The sequence below is a fragment of the Microtus pennsylvanicus genome, chromosome 21 (genome assembly GCF_037038515.1).
Source record: "Microtus pennsylvanicus isolate mMicPen1 chromosome 21, mMicPen1.hap1, whole genome shotgun sequence".
NCBI classification, from domain to species: Eukaryota; Metazoa; Chordata; class Mammalia; order Rodentia; family Cricetidae; genus Microtus; species Microtus pennsylvanicus.
The window spans coordinates 20,399,632-20,421,271 of NC_134599.1; the positions used below are offsets into that span (position 1 = coordinate 20,399,632).

Genomic DNA, 21,640 nt, shown 5'->3' on the forward strand with positions numbered 1-21,640 from the left:
CTATTGATCAACTCAAAGGTTATCACAGAAGTGACAGAATATTAGGAAAATATCGCTTCGCTTTGACATTTCTTCCTCTGAAATCAGGCGCATATTAAACCCAGCAAAGAATAAATTTAAAGACCAAATGTTCCTAAGGAGCCTCCTGTCCTCTCAGGTGGGCCGGCCATCTGTCTTCATTCAGGTTTCCTCCCAAGCAGCCTTCCCCTCTACCTGCCTGCTCTGAGACATATCACCAGTGGCCGTGTAATCCCACCATCTGCCCCAGATACCAGGGTTTCTCCAATACAATTTGTTTTAATGAATCTATTTATTTCTGCCCAGACTCCTTCCAAAAAAGGTGGCTCAGAGATATACAGCCTGCAAGAGAACACGGGCAGAAGAGAGGAAGCAAGAGGGGTCACTTGCATAGCTGTAAGGTTAGGCAGCTATGAACACATGTGTTTGCTTGCTAAGTCTCTGCTTTAACTATTCATTTGATTAAAAATCATTCGTATGCGTCTGTTCTTTGTTTTATGGTTGAGTTTTTGTTTGACAAGAATCCTGGAGGGTTTGAATCTGGGCCCTTAGCAAGGGGAGTCTTGCGTACTTCTGCCGGCTAAAGCTTTCCTTCCTGGGATTTTTACCAGCCGGAAGAGGATGCAAGCCTGCTTAGCTTTAGAATAGCTACAGCCTGAGAGGAAACATGCCACCTAGAGGGTGCATAGCTAAAACTAATTCAGACGGGAGTTTCTTTTGTAGATTTCCACAAGAAGATGATTGGCTGAGTAAGGTTTTCTGTGGTGTGCAAGATGAAGGTGTAGGAGCCATGGGGTGTGCAAACGTCCCCAGGTATGGTCTGTCTTCTGTGTCTCACGTCTGGCAGAAACCAGGCTCCTTGTGTTTACACGGGTTGCTAGGCACTGTAGTAACATTATGACTATAGTACTGTCTTTGCTCCTCTGGCCTCCTAAGCCCCTTACATGTCTTAACCTGGTCAATCCTCATCTATGTGGGCTAGCCTAGATACAGTAATAGCATCTCCACTTTCCAGGTAAGGAAACTGATGCTCCAAGGTCAGTTAGCTGCCCAGATAAATGGTACAGGAAGTCAGAGTGGAAGCTGTCTCAGATTCAGGTCCTTGAGGGAGAGCACATTGAGCTATTGTGTATGCGGGGGAGTCTTATGTGCATTTCTTGGCCAATGGACACTATGACTCATATGTTAAAGAACATGTCACCAGACCTCAAGGCCTCATACTCAAGAGACAGCAGCTTCAGGAATCATTTGTTGTACCGGACAAAATGCCATTGATGTCTTAGGAAAGTAATGTGCTGTGTTCAAAATGCATTATAAGAGCTTGATATTTTGAAAACGGAATTTACAGAAAGATTTGGGAATCCTATTACTCTTTTCTACTGTGCCTATTATAAGACATATTTTTCTGGGTTTGCTTAAATCAAGGTCCTACTGCAAAGAGTGTGGTGCAGCTGGGTGTAGATGGACATTAAGACTCTGTGCTGACGGGACTTCACCGTGTGTGCAGACGCAATGTGCGTATAACATGGCAGAAACCGTTCTCCTGTCTTCCCGCAGGAGCATGCTAAGTCCAGATACCCAGCCTACTTTCTTAATCTGTTTTGAATCACCTGGAATTGACCAAGGGACGGGAATAGAAGTCAGGGACCTAGAGGACTCCAGACACTTGCCTCACATGGAGAGTTCTTCATCGGTGCAGGGAACGTCACACTGGTCATGGCTGCACTTTCAGAAGTGAGGGCGTCAGTGGTGCTGAGCGACAGGACATGGCCTGGGGAGGGAGGAAAAGAGTTACAGCACTATGCACGGAGGGGTGCGGTTAGTTGACCGTACAGGGTTCTGAGTTAGCCTATCTTTGAGGATGCTGCCTTCTTGACTACAGAGGATAGGCACCTCAGCTAAGTCCTTCATTCCAAACTGCCTAGGAGGTCCCCGCACCATGCACTTGGTTGCCACATCTCTATATTCTCAAAGTCATCAGCCAGGAGCAGTTGGACGCAGGCTGGACTCCCCGGACCCCCTCATGTGTGGTTTCTGCAGTCCTTGCCTTCCAGTAGGCTCATGACCTTCGTTTTCCTCACCCTGCTCCAGGACCCAGGTCATCCTGTGGCCCATGCCCTTCCCAGGGAAGCTAATTTCTTGCCTTTCCTCGGTATCACTTGGCCTGAAAATCTGGGAGATGATGAAATGCCCATCATCTTGGTGGGAGGAAGAAAACTGTCTAGCTCTCTAGGAACTACGGTGCTATGGAGATGAGAGCTCCCATCTTTTCAGTGGTCCACAAAGACCCAAACGTGTCTCTAGTCCTTCGTTTCTACCTTCTTTCATCTCTTAGTAAAGTTTGATATAGAATTGCTGCCGAGTAATGAATGTGGGTGGGTCCAGAGCAGAGCTGTCTCTACAGACCAAAGATATCAAAAAGCTCATGACAAAAGAGTTGAGGTTGGACAGATGAACAAAGATCAATCAGTCATATGTACTGCACTTGTAGGGAACTTACAAGTGTACACAACATCATAACCATGGATAGGACTTATGAAAATGTAGCTATGTCCTGGAGCTGAGGACAAATGGCCTGAGATTTAGAACTTTTGAGACAATGAGGTCCACTACTGGAGAGGTGGTGAGAGCCCTATCATTGGACATATCCACCATGACTGGGTAATCTTTGCAGGTGGAGAAATCAAAGTGGGAGCAGGTATATGGGACATGTGGGTCCCACTCTTCTCAGCTGCTTCTGCAGATAAGGAACTGAGGTGCCAGTAACATGAAGTAAGAAGGGTAGAAGAATAAGGAGCTCCTGGGCCCTTCCCATCAAGTAAGTGGCCTCTGTGGAACTCCACTCTGGCTGCAGTGACTCAGCCTTCCGTGTAACAGGGCCACTGTGCAAGCGTCCTAGCCCAAAGCCAACTCTGTCTGCTGTAGCTAGGTCCCAAGAGGGCAGAGACACTCAGTCTCTGGGGTCCATCATAGTGGACCTGAACACTATCCTCTCACACATTCCTGGTAGTGTTTTTTAAATAACCTTCAAGGTGTGGAATGTTTGCTTGGGAAGGGAGGGGTTTTGGAGAGGGTGTCTCCACCTAGAGAGGGCATATGCAAAGTAGGAAGGATGTAGACAGAGCCTGGTCCCCAGCCCCATCCTTCCTAGAGGGAGGCACATGAGCCTGTCTCTGCCTAGTCCTTGGCAATGGATCAAGACTGAACTGTGGCTGAATGGTAGAGCCAGGTTCTCTTCAGCCAGACTAGTCTTACTGATCTTCTGTTTCTAACCCCTCCAGCTGGTATCTCTGGGTTGGTATCAGCCATCTCTGATGAAGGTGGGCATGCCTTTCTGGCACTGAGCAGGGATAACAGTGAGAAAGACTCCAAGGAGGGGAAGGCAGTTATTACCAGCTGAAGTTGGTGGGAGATGTCTGAGGAGCCTGGGCCACAAGAAATAACCCAGCTATGGAGTGAGGTTCCCAGTGCACAGCCCAGGCAAGTGATACAAGGTCTCCCAGTCTTTCTAGGCACAAAGGGGGCTATGGCTTTCTCTATTTCCCAATGCATTATGTGTCTGACCCTTGGTAGGACCTCAGCATTAAATAAAAGATTGGTTTTATTGGGATTATTACTGCTGGTTTTCAGCTAATCCCTCATCAAAGCTCTACATCTAAGTAATAAAAGGGGACATTGAGTTTGGACATGTTCAATAATTCTAGAGCTCAGGAAAGGATGAAGAGGAGATTGGGGGTGAGCATCCCAGATCAGCTAAGAGTGAGCATCCCAGGTCAGCTTTGGGTGTGAACATCCCAGGACAGCTTTGGGTATGAGCATCCCAGGTCAGCTTCGAGTAGAATACTGCACATGAGGAGATGCCTCGGGGTGCTAGGTCAGGATCCTATGTCTCTTATCTATCTACTATGACGCTGGGGTGGACACCAGGGAGAAGGAAAGAGAGGGTGGTACCTTGGTGGTCCTGGGAATGGGCATCCTTTAGGGTCCTCACTTGCCACCGGGGTATATGGGGTGAAAGTGGACCTTGGGTCCAGCCACAGAAGCCATCTTCAAAGTTACAGTAAAAACCAGCAGGAAGTTTACCTGTGGAGAGATTGTGCAACACCATCATTACCAGTACACTAATGGCAAACCATGCTAACACAAAGCAAATTAGCCAGGGATGAGCAAGGTGTCCTCATCAATGGTGGCCACCCAATGAGAAGATCGACTCCGATCTCCCTCACCCCCTCTCCTGTGTGTGTGTGTGTGTGTGTGTGTGTATGTTGGTTAGTGATTATCTGATCCCTCTTTATAAGTGAAATGGTGATAATAACTCCACAGCTTGGTCTTGTATATGACAAGGCAGAGGCTCAGAAATGCTAAACAAATTCAAACAGTCAAGAGTCATCCCACTGGGACTAACTAGAACCCATGTTGTCTGCTTCTCAATTCCATACTCTTAATGCTGATCCACTAAGAACATGGCCCAAGAGAGGACAATGTACAGACAGATAACATACATCTGTAATGATGGACACAATGACAAGAGTGTGGTGGTGGCCGAGGGAGCACTAACTGGGGGAGGGGTGGTTGGCTTGAATTTCTTAAATTACCCCTGTCTGCACAGACATATAGTGTTCAAAATCTTCCACTGGCCCCATTTTGCTGGCCGTAAAGTGAAGCCATGGGCCGAGTTCCGTGCCATTGGTTAGAGGGGTGGAAGTTGCGGTGTCTCATATGGCTCTAATCTGGGAAAAGCCTTGGAGTTAACGTCAGTCTCCATCTCCCTTCCTTTGCTGTCAGTGGCTTTTATTCCTGAGTAAGCCTCAGCCAGCCTGGGTCCCTGAGGTCCCGCCCACCTCAGTGCTCATGGGACAGGCGCTCTTAATGTTGGTTTAAGCAGCTGATGTTTGGGGAAGCCTCATTCCAGTGACATCACCTAGGCAAGCCTGCTTAAATAATCCAGCTAAAGTGGCCTCTATATCGCCTGAAGGTTCAGCAGCAGGGGGCCCATGGTCCTTCCCATTGCATCAGCTTTCTATGGCATATATTTCCCAGGGTGCCCCAGAAACGGGAGGAAAGAGACCTCGCTTCCTCTAGCTTCCCTAGAGAATGGCTCTGGGTATGTGCTCGGCCAGGAGAGCTGGGGGGCTATTCTAGGCTAGGCTACTCCGACATAACCCCCGCAGCTCCAGGCCATGCTCTCAGGAGGCAGTGGGTTTCTGTCTCCGTGTGGGAGCCAAGCTCTCCGAGAGTCTCCCCGCTCTCCATGTCCTTCCTCTAACTCGGCCTTCTTGGCAGCGCCGTGGATGAGAGCCCTCCTGCTTCCTGGCTGTGACAGCACCTTAGTGAATTATTACTCATTTCCCCCTCGATTCTCTGTGCGTTTCACACAGAGGCAGAATTATAAATTAAAACAGGCTGTCACTGACTCTAAGACTCTCTTCCCATTTATACCCCCCTGAAGAAATCATTTCCCCCTAAGCCCTGCGTGTTCTTCTGATTAAAAATCCAAAAGCTAAGGAGATCTTTCTGTTTTATTTTTTACTCCCACCCTCAAGGGATCCCATATACACTTCTTGTACAGAAACCGACTGGCGTAGGGCAGTGACCTAGGAGAGACCTTCCCAGGCCGCACTTTGGGAGCCTAGGATCACCACGGAAGCGGGTAGGCTGGTGGGAGGAGTCAGGGGAGAGCAAGGGCTTGGAATGCCCGGCCCCTAGCCCTTTCAGGTACTGGCGTCACAGTAGTGCGGAAACCTAGGGGCTTTAGACCAAGCCTTTTCTTCCTGCTGGGTTCCTCTAGGACAGTCATTCCTTTCTTAGGACCCCCCCCCCCCCGCACCACCACCAGGTTTCCTTTCTGCAAAGTGTGTGTGTGTGGGGGGCGCATTAGTTTCCATTTGATAGGGTTGTTTTTGGGGTAAGATAAAGGAAGGGGTGGAAACACCTATAAGCAAAATTGCGCAGATAAACACTGTGGCAGGGGTTTTACTTATTGCCATTTACACCCACACCAGAGGAAGTCACTGGGGGAGGGGAACAAGCAGCTGGAACTACCCTTGGGGTCGGGGACTGGGACAGGTCCTCCCTATCTGTAAGGAAGGGCCTACTAGAGCTGCTAGGGGTGGGGTCCTATTTCTTTTTGTCTAAATAAATGCAGAGGAGGCAGCAAGACAAGGCAGGCCAATGGCCTTGAAGGGAAGAGGGGAGCCGAGAGGATGTCCATCATTTTAAGCACATGGGGCAATGTGCTCTGTAAGAAAGGCGCTATGGGGGGAGCTGGTGTAGGTGCGGGTCAAGATAGAAACCCCTGATGGGTTAGGCTCAAGCCAGGAAATCATCGCTGAGGCTGGCCCATAAGGCCAAGGCTACTAGCCTGGTCTCAACCTTGGATTATCACCTCTTCTTACTCAACCCCAGCACCTACTGAGTCCATGGCCCCCTGCAGGACTTTAATATCCATTTGTGGAAGGAAAGAAAAGGAAACAGGTTTAATCCTTAACTTCTTGTCACTGAAAATGGGCTCCAGGGACCAGGTACCCCCCAGTGGTCTGCGAATTTAGAAGCAGGGATGCTCAGGGCTCCACCCAGGCTGCTGGTTAGAACATGTCTTTTAGCAAGCTCTCCAGGGCATACCTGGCTACATCCCATTGGAGAAATGATGCTCGTACAGGGGCCCCTGTCTTGGGCTGCGGCCAGGCTTCTCACCGGCTGGATAGCAAATGCAGTGTGTGTGTGGGGGGGGGGTCAATCAATTCCACCACATTTGGCAATTATGACACCTGATTCCACTCTAAGGGAGACAAATGGGTAGAGTCACAGGGACGTGACCCCAGCCACAGCTGCGGAGGCTGCCAAGTGTAAACGGCAGGCCAAATGACACTACTTCTTTCTCTTCCCCTTGTGACAGCTCTGTTAACATTCTTGATAAATATGTGTTATACATTTCCTTGAAAATATGGAGTCATGGGGAAAATGCTAGAAGAAATGCATCAAAATATTATGGTTATCTTGGAAAGTCTGAGAGGGAGGATTATGGGCAATAGTATTTTCTCCTGTGCATTTTTCTGGATCTTCCAAGTATTTTTACAACCAAAAAATGTTTTATTTTACAATAAAGAAATAAACTTTTTAAAAAAAACCCGTTTTTTTGCCTGGAAGGAAGCATGTACCCATAAAACAGATGAGATCGTCGTGTAGGGTGCCCAGAGGGGGTGGGGGAAGTAATCTAGTCTACCTGCATAGCCAGTGAACTGGGGAAGGAAGGATAGAGGCACTCCCTGGCTCCTCTCAGGGAGCCACGTGTCATGGAGGCCCTTGGTCAGGACACACAGGGGCCTTAGCAGATGCTCTCTACTGGCTACACACCTGGGATGCCTCCCTCGACTTCGGTATGTTTTTAATCTGAAAAGCACAGATACAGACAGGGACTACGTCACAAATAAGAAAGTGGAGAACCCTCTTGCGTCACGGTAAGGTGGTGGCAGCATCCTGAACGTCTTTGGTTTTTCTAGTCCCTGTGTTCAAGGAGAGTCTATGACAAGATTTAGTGTGCAGCCAAAGCTGAAACTCTTGCAACAGGTGGGTGTGGCCTGCAGTGTTCCAGAACACAAGTGGGCTCTGAAGTCAGACTGAGCCCACAGCACTGTTCAAGCGCGGATGATTGCGTCAGCTTCCTGCTCTTGGGGACCACGAAACAGGTTTATCCAGGGAGGGAGTGAGTACCTGGCATGGAGCAGATGCTCCTGTTGGCTGCTGTTCCCATCCTGGTGCTGGCTTCCAGCATCAGCAGTGTTATGGAGAAAACAGCACAAATGCCAGGAAGAATAGGGCCATGAGCAAGAAAAAGGGTATCTGTTCAGACCTGTGCCGGGAGCCGATGAAAATATGGGACTAACTCTCTTGTTGAGTTAAGCCTTCCTTCCTAGAAACTGGCTGCTGGCTTCTGCAGCACACATGGGCGTTCTCCAGGGTGGAGCTCTCCTTCTGACAGCTGGTCAGAGCAGCTTCTCAAACATGGCTGAAAAGGCCACTGGGCCCCATGCTCCTGGACCTTGGTACCCAAGCCTGGCTGTTCTGAAGCTGAGAGCTGCTTCCAGAAATCCACGATGACAAGCTACGGAGTAGTGGGAGATGCCCCGCGCCGCAGGGCTGGGCTGGATCCTGAGGTCTCCGAGCTCTAATCACAGCATTGTTCCCGACATGCTGTGTGACCCTGAACAAATCAATTACCTTCTCCCTGCCTTCATTTTCCCAATTGTAAACCAGGGCACGGCCTGCCTAACCTATGTCCCAGCTGGCAAGTGTGTATCAAAAACTTTTAAAAGGCATTTGCAAAATTACAGAGCTCAGAAACACTGCTGGAAATGCCCTGGGCACAAATAACTAGACGTATGCATATAGACTGCTGCCCAGAGCACTGTGGGCAAGCCTGGCTGCATTTTGCTGTGAGAATTCGGAGAAAGACTGGGAACAGAGAATGTGGAGACAAGCAAAATGCCACCCTACAGCTCTTCATGGAGTTTGATATGAAAACAGACGACAGGGGCTGGGGATGCAGTTCCCTTGGCAGAATGCTAGTTTAACATGCATGAAGTTCCAGGATACACAAAACCGGGCATAGTGGTTCAGGCCTTGGGCGCATAGCAAGTTGGAGACCAGCCTCAGATACACAGGACTCTGTTTCAAACATTAAAAACTTACCACAATGACATTATCATTGGGACACTCCACTTGAAGTCTTTCCATATAAAAGAACAAGAATTCTTTTTGAAATTGAGAAATGAATGTCTATTGCTTTACTTCAGTGAATGCATATAGCCCCTTTCAAAATTTTCCCTGGAGTCCAGAAGACTTGGGGAACACGGCTAAGCTTTGAAAGCTATCTGACGAAATTCCTCGGAGGTCAGTGATATCTACATGGTGGATCAGAGTCTCTGGTCCGGGCCCCCCACATCCCAGGCATGACTGCCTCCCATCTTCCCAACCTAAGGCCTATCCACTGCTTCATTCTCTGCACCTGCTTTGGACCTTCCCAGCTTTGCAGATTAGATCCTTTGTATGTGCCCGTGTCCTAGGCGTTAGCATGTTCTCTAGCTCAGTTCAGGTGGTTCATAAATGTGTGGTTTCCCTGGCAAAGACTGAGAGCTCAGCTGTTGGGAGGACACTATTCAAGTGGGGCAATCATTGGTGGGGTCTACACTGCTCCCAGATATCAGCACGGCCGCAACAGTTGGCTTTTCTTTATGGTGTTCAATGTTCCCGAATCAGCCATTCATTTTGGTCACTACTCAGTGAGCACTTACCCCATGCCAGGAATCTGGAGAGATACCGGCACGGAAAAGATAACCAGACCCAGACCCGTCTGCCCACAGACGGGAAGTGAGACCTGGAAAATATCCCCATAATGAATAATTGATTCATGCCTACTAGGATGACTGGGAAAAAAGGACAGATAATAACAAGTGTTAGCAAAAAGAAGAGAAAACAGAACCTTTATATATTACTGGTAGTCAACAGGAATTCTATCCTAGGTGAATACAGAGAGAACTGAACACTTATCTGTGCACAAACTGATGTGGAAATATTCATAGCAGTATTATTTAGAATAGGGCAAAATTGGAAATGATACAAATAGACATGAATCAATGAGTAGATAGGAAAATTGGGGTATAGCCATACAATGAAACAATATTCTGCGATAAAAGAACGCAGGGTTGGTATGTGTCATGGTATGGATGAACCTCAAAAATACTAAGCTAATTGAAAAAATTAATTTAAAAATACATGTATTATGTGATTTGGCTCATATGCAAGGTTCATGGAGGTAGAGATGCAGAAACAGAAAGATTAGTGGTTAGGGATAGCGGCAAAAGAGCTGGAGAAAAATGCAGAGACTGCAAGGCATTTCTTTTTCGGGTGGTAAAATGTTATAAATGATATAAAATTTAACCATGGTATTGGTTGTACAACCCTGTAACTATTCTCCAGACCTGAGGGGTGTGCTTAAATGAATTAGTTACATGGTGTATGGTCTATATCACAAAGAGACACTAAGAACAAGTTTCAGAAATGATTATGACTGGATACACCCAGTTTAGTGGAAAGGGTATGGAAGATAAGGAAAACCAATTACACTCTTTGGAGAGGGCAAGGAGAGGGTTCCTGGGAGCATGGACTGTTGAGGAGAGTCTTGTAGGTGTGACTCAAGAAAGGAAGTGTGCTCTAAGCAGGGGAAACCACTCGAGCAAAGCCAGGCGGGCGCCAGGGAGCCTCACAGTGGTTTGATAAGGTTGCAGCTGGGGTGGACAGGAGACGGGGAGAAAGAGTGAGGAGGGCAGTCTAGGCATAAAGCTGTCTAATGTCGCACTACAGGGCTAGACTTCATCTTGCCCATCTCCTTTGGGCTTGATGATACCAGAGCAAAACTTTGAAGATGCAATCTTTTATTTATATTTAACATGTATATGTGTGTGTGTGCTTGTTGTATGTATATGACATGCATTGTAGGTGCCTGCAGAGGCCAGAAGAGGGCATCAGATTCTGCAGAGCTGGAGTTACAGGCAGTTGTAGCTATTCAGTGTGGGTGGTGGTAACTGAACCCTAGTCTTCTGCATGTGCGGCAAGCGCTCTTAACCACCGAGCCATCTCTGCAGCCCCTTATTTGGTTTTGAACAGGTGTGACAACTGACCATGGAGGACTAGACCTCATATCTTAGTACCACATTCTACTCAGAGAGTAGTCACAAAGGTCACCGAGTGTCGGGAAGGTCACCTAGGCTTGCAAACATGGTGTAATGGGGATGTGAAGGGGTTACAAGCCTGAGTGGCTAGGGTTGAGCAGGATCAGAACCACACCCCCTCAACTTACTGCATAGCTGGCCCTCATCTTCTCCTTGGGCACAGTCCTGGTGGAAGTCACAGGCTTGTCCGAGCTGGAGGACTGTCCCATTCCAACAAGTGAAGGAACTCTGCAAGGCCATCTTGGAGCCTGGGGATGTTCCTAGAGAACACACGGACAGAAACATGTTCCTTGTTAGTCTGGGTGGCTTCAGACATTGGCTGGTTTTGTGGGAAGATTGCTCCACTAATTACATCCCACGGACTGACAGAGATGACTGCATCTCCATCTGACCACACTCAAGGGAAGCACCAAAGCCCCTCACACACATCCAACAAGCGGTCTCCTTGCAACAATTGGCGCTCCAACATGGTCAACTATATCCACATAAAACCCGAGCCCTTTTCCTACAACTCACGTGTGGTTACATTAGCTTCTACTCCTTGCCACGGCAGCTGTGCCTTAATAGGCTTCCCACTGGATCCTGCCATCTCTGTGCTTCTGGTGGCCTTAGTTCCCTCTCCTTTGAGCCTCACATGCAGGTGAGTTTCTCCAGTTTTGTCTAAGAAGCTAGATTTAGTTGACTGTGATGTGGGGTCCCCCTCCCCAGACAGATAATCTTTAATATCAAAAATTCTATGCTTTTTTTTAATGGACTGGAGAACTCCCCACGGCATGGAAACTAACTTCTCCCCCTCCTTCCCCTGTTTTCCTTGGTCGTGCCTCCCCCAAACGTAACAAGAGAAGCATGGATTTCAGAATGGGAGGGCAGATTATGACTCAACAACCACAAAAGTCCCACGGAGCTTGAAGAGACAGGGAAACAGGTTTTGGAGAGGAAACAGCTCTGCCCAACAGCATGGTTCTAGAAACTTCCCAGGGAAGTCCCAGTTTGAGACTGCTTTGCACAAGCCCAGTGAAAGGGATTTCAGACCTCGGCCCTCTGGAGCAATGAGAAAATAAATTTGTGTTGTTTGAAGCCATTAAGCTTCTGGTAGTTCATTACAGCAGGGAAGAGAAATTAATACACAGCAAAAACCAGCTCTAGCAGGGATCAGAGCTGAAGCCCAGCGCAGCTTTGGGTGGACGTCACAGTGCTTTAATTGCTTCTGGGATGAGTGCCCAGTAGTTCACAGGTCAGGTCATCTTTCCCCCTCTCTTCCTCACTCAGAGAGAAGGATGCCATCCACCTTTCCTTGTGCCCTGGGACAGCATAGGCTAATGTTTCTTCCAGTGGCTCTTGGGTTGTAAGCACAGCATACAGCATGCATTTTAACAAGCCATAAAGGCTTGCTTGCCCTTCTTCCCACACCCTGCTAGTTCCAAACACGCTCAGATAAAAAAAAAACAGGATCAAAAACATCAAAAGCACACCAGAGAGTCAATGCTCTTATGAAAAGGTAAGGCGTCGAGTTCATCTCATGGGTTTAATCCCGTACACCAATTTTCCATGTATCAATTGTGCTTTTAACTTAAATTCCAGGTTTAAAAAAAAATTAAAAAAGCCACACCTGTGTGAGCATTCATTTTGACAAGCGGCTCAATGATTCGGAGAGGTGGAATGTTTGGTCCCAAACCAAATTTTTTGGCCTACTGCAGCCCTGTTTATTGCCTACCCTTGTGTGTGACCTAACGTCTATGTGACTATTGAGTAAGACCTTTTGGAATAAACAAATCAACCCCTATCTCCATTGATCCACACGCTTAGAATGCCGTCAGATAACATCCGAGGCCAATAGCAGAGAGATTTTCTCTTTTTGTTGTAAATCACCTACCTGATGTTTTCTACTAATGGACTTGAAATCTCTTGATTTATGATTTTCTTTGTTTTATCATTATATATAAAAAAGAAACCATTCCTGTGTTAGCACATAGAATCTGGGGTAACTATATCTGTGTTCCCAGGCCATGGTCACCCTACTTGGCTCCAGAATAAACTTTCTTATTGTTTTGATCTGAGGATCATGTATATTTGCATGTTGGCAGTGTCTTAGGAGAAGCTAGGAGAGAAATGTTTTCTCAATGCTGTTCTCAGGGAACTTCCAGTCTCTCTTCCCAATGCCACAAAGCAGAGACATCTTTCCTGAGGCTCTGACCATGGAGGCTAAGCAGGGTGCTGAGAACTGTGGCCCAGGAATCCAGGGTGCATGGGAGGCAATACTCACCTGCTCTCTGACCCTGCGATGAACAGGATATGACTGCTTCGTTGTTGATATTGTGTGAAGAGAACGGGGAGCCTGGTGACACTGCCTGACCTCCCTACCCTCTTTCAGACAGAGCTCTAAATATGGTTTCTATCCTGTTACCAAACTCTGGCAAGTGCTTAGCCCTTAAAACCATGTGTTAACGGTGCTAGGAGGCTGGAAATTTCACCCCACTATGTTTAGACATTTAGATATGAGGCATTTGAGAAGGGCCTAGATCATGACATTACGATGGAGCCTCTGTGATTGGATCCTCCTGGCTTTATTTATTTATTTATTTATTTATTTTTAGAAAAAGGCAAAGAGACCAGAGAGAAATACATTTATACGCTGGCCATGATACGGTACAGTTGAAGAGGGGCTGGAGCCAGCACGCTGCTGTTCGAATTTCTGGCTGTGAGCTGCATAGAAGATGGGTGTTTAGAATGAGGAGAAACGCTCTTCGTGTGCTTGGGACTTCATTTCCAAAGCATTTTCTGTTTTTTTTTAAAATCATGGTATGCTTAATCAGAGGACAGATGGCTCTCACTCTAGCCTGCCACAGCCAACACTGAACACTGAAGGACGTTTTAAAGCCTCTGTCCACTTACAGGGCATCTAAAGCTACCTGGTGTTTTATGCGCATTGTGCATCTTTAAGGGAGCACGAGCATTTCTCACATCAGACATCTTATTGCTTCTCTCACCTTTTGTTTATCTAAAATACAAGACTGTTGTCTAATGTTGAAAGCAAGGGAAAAGCAAACGAGAAGAGCACCCACGGAATGCCCCCACCCAGAGGCACTCTCTCTCCGTTTGTAAAACATCTTGGCTAATTTATCTTGACTTCTTTCTGTCTGTGATTTAGAAAGTGCTCATGGCCCTGTCACACACGTACAGGTCTTAAAATAATGATGATGCCATCCCAAACTTTTCCAAGGGCTTCAAACATTTCCCCTATGAATTCTTTTTAATAGCTACAATCCAGTGTGATACTAGCCATTATTTATTTAAACATTATTCAACGATTGGGCTGCTAGTCTGTTTATAATAACACTTTGAAGAATATCTTTGTGCGTAAACCTTCGCCTGCATTTCCGATTATTTTCGTAGGATAGATTCCCAGAAGTGGAATTACGGAATCAAAAGGTATAAACATTTTAAAAGCTCTTGATACACCTTGCCAAATTGCTTTCTAGACGTGAATCCAATTTACACTCTTCAGCAGCTGCGTTCAAACATGCAAGTCCTTCATTCCACATCCTGGTCCTCCCCGAGTATTACCAGAAGTTTTATTTTAAACCAAAAGCTTGTTTATTTGGAGTTTTTCTGAGAAGAAGGTTTTCATGTGTTCTCAGCTTTTAAGTTCTTTTTATTCTTTTCAGGGCTGGGTATCAAACTCATGGGGGTCAGATATTGTTTGGCAAGGACTCAACCCACCTTATTTGCTCATCAAAGATTAGGGCCTGAATGCATTTTTTACACATGCAGTGTGTATTTTCATAGTGTGTTTTGGTATACAGGTATCTCGAGCTGCCGTGTAATGAGAATGTGTCTATACTTCCTTCATGATTCCCTGGTGTAGGAGGTCCTTCTGTTTGTGTGTTGCTTTCATTGGTTTATGAATAAAGAAATTGCCTTGGCCTGGTTGATAGGGCAGAACTTAGGTAGGTGGAGAAGACAAAACTGAATGCTGGGAGGAAGAGAGGTGGAGTAGGAGAGGAACACCATGGAGCTGCCAGAGACAGACATGCCGAATCTTTCCCGGTAAGCCACAGCCATGTGGCAATATACAGATTAATAGAAATGGGTTAAATTAATGTAAGAGTTATAAATAAGAAGTTAGAGCTAATGGGCCAAGCAGTGTTTTAATTAATATAGTGTCTGTGTGGTTATTTCGGGTGTAAACTAGCCGGATGGCTGTGACACAGAAGCAGCTCCTTCCCTTGCAGCAAATCCTCCCCTCCTCACCTCTCCTCTTTTTCTTCTTCCCCTCCCTCCCTTCTACCCTCTTTCTCTGATGCTTAGAGAACTTGTTTCCTGTGGGATTGATAGGCATGTGTGGGTCACCCTTTGTTGTTTTGGGGTTGACCTGACTTTGGGGATATCTTTCACGAGCCCTTACCTCTCAACGGCTGGGTACTTGACTTTTTTCCTCACCCATTTTCATGGATTCCCCCTTCCCTTCCAACGAATATTCCTTTTGATTGGGCTTCTGCATGCATTGCTTCAAGTTGCATGGAGCATAGTGCAGGTTCTGTCTTATAGTATTCTTAGCTGTTTGTCATTTCCAGCAAATTGCTACTGACTTGAAGGGAGGTATGGAGTCTAAGGCATCTGCAACAGTGCCTGGTAATACAGGCCTTTGCATCCCCACCATGACTGGGAACTGAACTGGTCCTGTGCATCAGTGGAGGAAGGTGCTACCATTGTTTTACCATTGTAAATACAAAGTCCCAGAGTTGGTCACCAGTTTGCTGAGGGATTGGCAGAAACCTTTGCCTTTCTACATTGCGTTCTGTCTCTTTTGTGCTGTGTTTGTCTAAGAGGTCATCCAAGTGATGGATGTGCTCAATGCTGATAGTGGGTATAGAAGCACATGAAGTCAGCATGCTTGCCCTTCACCCACAAACCTTGACAAAGAGGGGTGCAAGAGTGGAGGACAGTGCTGTTTTCACTCTCTGGATGCCTGGGATTTATGGGTTTTTATTCCTGGAAACTTTTTCGGGGTTCAGGCTCAGCAGTAACTTAAAGAACTGGCTCTTTTTTTTTAAATATCCGTTTTCTCTGGTACCTCTCTTCCTCTCCTGGAGATGCCCAGGCTCCTTGTTGAGTCTCCTCTGGATGGAGCAAGTTTTATGTTTACCGGAGACTCGATTAGATGGATTCCTGGTACTCTGATCTCTACTACGAGCTCAAACTCAGAACTAATGAGGTGCAACCAAAAACAAGTGCTCTGTCCCCTCAAGTTCTTTTTTTTATAGGGCCCATAAATCCCTAGGAGGAAAATACCCTTGGTGAACGGTTTTAAACAAGAGCCCACAAACCCTAAACAGCATCCTCCCCTGAGGAACAGGCTGCCCTGAGATGCTGGGTGGTTGTAGCCTGTCTCTAGAGAGATGGAAAGGGTATGGGCATGAGAAAGTGGTTTATTCTCTGCAGGTATATCATGGGGGCTAGTAATTTCCAAGTATCATTGCAACAGCCCAGGTTCCCCAGATCACTTGTGGGAGGGCTGGCGCTCAGGGATTATTCATTAATAATGGTCATCACTATGGAAATTTCCTTATTAGCCCTTGAAACAGCACTTCCTCCCAGACCAACAATGTGAGTCACTGAATGTATTAAATCCCTGTCACTCTTGAGTTTGTGTAGCATTTTAATAGCCTGCAATGTGCTTCCTTGAGCTTTCTTTGTCTGAAGCTCATAAAACCCTAGTCAAACAGTTATTATTCCCACTTGATTAATCAGAAGACCTGGGGATTTAAGAGCCCAAGTGATGCTTGTTGCTTTTTAAACAGTAAAAAGTATGACCAGTTGCTTACTGGGGTGTTTTGTCTGAGATTTGCAGCTAGTAAACCGAAGACAAGGGCCCAGAACTTGGCCAGATGGTCCTCCAGTAACATCTTGTCCCATGACTCATGATAAATCATCTGCTAGAAGCAATGCCCTGAGGTCCATGAGAGTCACTTGGCAGGCAAGTGAGAGAGAGCGTTGGTGTTTGTGCATCACCAGGGTCATTGCCATCACCATCTTTGGAGGAGATGTCCTTGGCACTGGCGGTGTCCCTAGACCCCTGGGTGTTTCAGGGGAGGGGGGGGACACAGTTGAAGTGGTATGACCTTGGAAGACTGGAGGAATCTGAAAGTCAGTTTCTGTGGCTCTTGGATGGGACCTTTATCTCTGCTCCTCCACTGTCCTCTGACACACTGGAGTGTTGACCTCAAATCTTATCTCAAAGTCTCTTTCTGTCCGTGATCTCCCTATTGGGTTCTAAGCAATGGTGCTGATGGCTACATGTTGATGAGATGGATTTGCTATCATTAGTGCCAACTTGATTAATGCCCACCGTTGTGGATGGCTCTCCCGTGAAGCCTTCTGCTAAGCCGCTCACCCAGCAAGCTGGCCTCACATTGGCATTTCCTGTCCCAGCTATCCGTCATTTGTGTCTTGGAACATCTCTTCTGAAACAGCATGGCACATTTGTTTGCCTATTTATCTTCTCAGCGGATGCTGTAGAAATTAGTTTAGATCTGCATCAGCAACACGTGCGGTCCAGGTCAAGTTCCGTGAATCGCTGTTCTACTCCGTGGGTGACTTATTGAGTTCACTCGCTGGCAATGAACCCCTTCCCGACTGCATTGGAAACAGAAACACACACATACTTCCCCTCCTTCATTTGTGTCTTAGAGACTAGATGCTATGAAACCCACACAACTCAAACTACGCTCTCTTTCTTAAATGAATGTCAACTTTTAGGGCACTTAATTAATTTTTAATTAAGGGGATTTATGTGGCATTTCAAAAAGGCACATTTGTCACAGTTTTCCGGCCATCCCCTACCTGCCCGCTCTTGCCTAACTGATGGCCTTCATTACAAGGGTGGGGACTGAGAGCCGCTTGGGTGAGAAGGGGTTCTTGTTCTTAAATCAAATTGGAGATGACGTGCGGAAGAACTTTTCACATAGAGGATTTGTGGGCAGACCTGGGCCAGAGCTGGAGTCGAGGGCTGGACTTGGCTCCCACCTGCCTGCTAGGAACTAAATATTTCCCAGGGATAGGAGAGCCAGGTGCTTAGGGCTAAACAAGCCAGGAGACAGGAAAATGGATGGCGACATGATGGGGACGGTGTCAAATAGCGTGTTCAAGCCAACAGCCACAGCTTCCTTGTCCCCTTTAATGGGGGTGTTGGAAAGCTTGTGAACTGTGTAAATTAAGGCTGGCAGAAACTAGTCCTTCTGAAGGCTTTGGGCCTCATAAATTGCAGTGTGGAAACCTCATTAAAGACCTGGCATCTTGGTTCCTACACTAAAGGAGAGGCCCAGGCCCAGGTGGCTGCCTCTGTGCTGGGAAGCACTGTCCTACAAAATAGAAGAGCTGGATGGAAGCCTCACCTCGCCTCTAGGTTTCTGAGACCAGAGATAAGTCCTTTTGATCTTGGCTGTAGCTTCCTAGATTCAGCATTCTCTAAAGCCAGGCAGACCCCTGGGCTAGGGCTATTGTTCCCGCAGACCTCAGACTCACACAGTGATGGAGTGGCTTTTGGGGTTCACTGAAGGCAGCCAGAAGAAGGATGTCTAGGAGAGAGGCTAGAGACTAGCATATTCCATAAGTTTTTGGCATAATAACTAGGTGCACCCAAATCAGAAACCCCTTCACATTGGAATAATGGTCCTCCAGGTTCTCCTCTCCTCGGGGCAATCCAAAGCCCTGAGTACCACTTCCTGACCTATGCTCTCACTGTGTTGAGTTTCCCCATGTCCAGGAGTTCCTTTAGAACTCAGACTACATTTCTCCAATGACTCTATCAAGCCCAAGACCTAATCAGTTTGTGTTGGTAAGATCCCTTAAGGTATAGAGAAAACGATTCCATGTTCCAGACCTCTTCTTGTAGTTAATGGAGTGAATACTGACTCAACTCATGGGTTTCCCTCAGGAATGCAGTCTAATGGACAGGTTTCTGTGAAGGTCATATGTCTATAGAACAATAAATAAAACAATGAGGGTTCTTATTCTGAGCTAACTATAGAGGCATGGAGGTTAAAGAATTTGTCATGAAATAGGCACAGGGAGACTCAGCTAGAGGTTGGTTGGGCAGGACCAGTTCTTAGGGACCCAAAGAAGCTTTGAATATCCTTCACACCATGTGGTAGAGTTGAGGCTCCATAGAACCGGGTCCTTAGAGCAAAAAATAATGATGGGAACAAGCCAAGGTAATTTCCAGTACAAATAATAGTTATGAAACAAATCACACTTGTAATGATGAATTCTCAGCTCTGTTGCCTCTGGAGTCAGAGTTAGCTTTCTGCACCCAGCTTCTTCAAGGCCTAATCTCACTACAATCTCTGCTGCATGCACCTTGAACTCCACGTTCCCATGGCTCTTTGAATCTGATTAGGTATCAAGATTAGCAGCTTCTTATAGTGAGTGTGCACCCTATTTTGGTGGCCTAGAATTGCTCAGCTTGAACAATCCTTTTCACCGCAGATGCCACTTCATCCATGCCCTTGCTTGTTCTTTTCCCTGAAGGAAGGCATGTGGCTCCTCCTAGGCAGGAGGGTTTGGCTTACTCATGCCACCTCCTGGAGAGCGCTGGGCAAGTCATAAGTGCTAATGATTTGATACCAAGGAAGGGCAAACTAGTTTACTAAGTTCAAGCAGAAGAATGCTATCAGGAGGGATTTCCTTGAATCCTGTTGGGAATTTCTCATTTCTTTGAGTTATACCAAAGGAAAAGTTCTGCCCTCATTCTTCTCCCTCCCTGCCATCCAGTTCAATGCTTGGTTTACTAGAGGGATGTTTTTATATTTTTTTTTCCTTAAGCCTGGAACTGGTTGAGAGCAGTGAAGAGAAAGTGGTTTAGAGGCCTAGTTTGATATAGTGGGCACAGGGACACGGGAGCCAGTATTGAATCACGAGTGAGGACCAGCCAAGGAAAAAGACTGTAGAGGAGCCAGAGTGGGAAGGATGTCATGATCTAGAAACAGAGCAAATGCCATTATGGCCCAGAATGGCCACAAAGGTCACCAGAGCTGTCTGTAGGAGAAGGGAGAGACATAGTCACCCAGGAACCTGAAAACTGGGGTAAGGGGGTGTGAGTTTATATAAGGAATTTAAACAGCAGACTTCAAAATCAAGAACCCTGAGAAGTCTTTTTTTTTAATTAAAAAATTGCAATTAGTTTTTAGTTATGTGTGTTTGCTTGTCTGTATGTGCACCATGCATGCAGGCTTGTAGAAGCCAGAAGGGGGCGTTGGATCCCCTGGAACCAGAGATGTCGGGTTTGGGAAGCAGACCTGTGTCCTCTGCAAGTGGAGCAAGTGTTCTTAGCTGCTGAGCCATCTCTCCAGACCAGCTGGTGAGTCTTAATGAAGTTCACCCCGAGTGATGTCGAGAGATTGAGCTGTGGGAATGGACGTGTGCAAAGCCAGCTGGCTAGCTGCCTCTGTGATTGACCACGCAAGTCATGAAGATGGCTCGGGAGACACTGAGGATCAGAGAGATGAAGAGACAGGAGTAGCAGTGAGTGACACGCTGGAGGTGCCCCTGTCAGGATGGGTGGCGTGGAGGTGAGGATGAGAGAGATGGCGTTGGGACGAAAACAGTGACACTGGTTAATATGGAAAGACCCCGAGGCCTTGTTTCAAATTCCATCTCCCTATGACTTTCCTAAGAACCAAACAGCTTCCTGAAGGCCGTCAGAAGAAGACAGAGTCTGCTTCATTTTCACGGTCGAGCTCTCTGAAGAAATTAAAAATGTCTTATTCCTTTGCAGCCTCGGCTAGTCCCTTCATTTTGTTACATGGTCTTTTTTTTTCCCCTAAGGTTTCCCTATTTGACATTTATCTTCATTGCTTTTTCTGAAAAGACACACCAATAATTTTATTTTTAATATTATAAATGACCTCTGGGGACACTTTACCATTAATCTCCCTGAAACGTGGTGATATTTAAGTATTCTACACCACAGCTCCCCGTAAAAACATGTCATTTTCTTCTCTCGTTGTTTGTTCAGTAAACAATGAACAATTTCAGTTGTACTTTGGAGAAGTAATACTAATCACAAATAAATTATAGCTACAGGTGAGATGACCGCAGGGATCGGGCTTCAGACAATGTGGTCGAGAAAGCCTGCTCGGGATGGGAGAGGGATCATTCAGACTGGAGGACTAAAGACAGTACCACCTGGCTGTGCGTGGTGGCCCCTGGGTACCCCCAGTTAGAAAATGGATGGACTCAGCCCTCTTGAAGCTAGAAGGAAGGTCATCATGCCTCCACTGGCTCCATCTGTGTCAGCCACAGCAGAAGGGATGGCTGCTGGCTGAAAGGACAGGAAAGCCATGGGATGTTGATGCAGACTCTAGGCGTGCTAACAGTAGCCACGCCTTCATCACGTGTACATAATGTTCTAGATCCATATAGAAAGTGCCCTCTCTATTTCTGGCTATCTATATCTTCCATGTCTATACCTATCTAATTTTATTTAGTCCTTATAGAAAATATATGAAATATTTATCTCCTGTCTTTTTAATTTTATTAATATTTTTGACAAGGTCTTATTATAAAGCCCACAATCCCACTGTCCCCAACTCTAGAGGTCTAGGATTACAGATGTACTCTACTGTGCTTGGTTATTCTCGACTTTTCCTGAGGTGACAATTGGGATACAAAGAAGGATTCGTGAGGTCATTTTCAGGGTCACGGCAAATGGGCAGAACTAGAATTTTATGTCTGACTCACTGGGAAGCCCATTTTTAACCATCTTTTTAGATGAACCAGAGTAGGAGAGGTCACTGTGGAAGGTACAGGAGAAAACAGAGTGGGCTGTGGATTTCAAGCAGTAGATGGTCACAGAGCGTATGCATGACAGGTTAGAAATGAAAACCGTCAACATG

At 46.5% G+C, this 21,640-nt stretch overlaps 1 protein-coding gene across 1 annotated transcript in view; it reads right to left on the bottom strand.

The window, feature by feature from the left end:
• The window catches only part of Alk (ALK receptor tyrosine kinase), a 726,297-nt gene that overhangs the window by 115,533 nt on the left and 589,124 nt on the right, over positions 1–21,640 (bottom strand). Inside the window, exons 6-8 of the mRNA XM_075955828.1 lie at positions 10,874–11,005; positions 3,970–4,101; positions 1,689–1,789 (exon numbers count right to left, since the gene is read on the bottom strand). Coding sequence (XP_075811943.1) covers positions 1,689–1,789; positions 3,970–4,101; positions 10,874–11,005 — 365 coding nt within the window. The remainder of the gene's footprint in view (positions 1–1,688; positions 1,790–3,969; positions 4,102–10,873; positions 11,006–21,640) is intronic.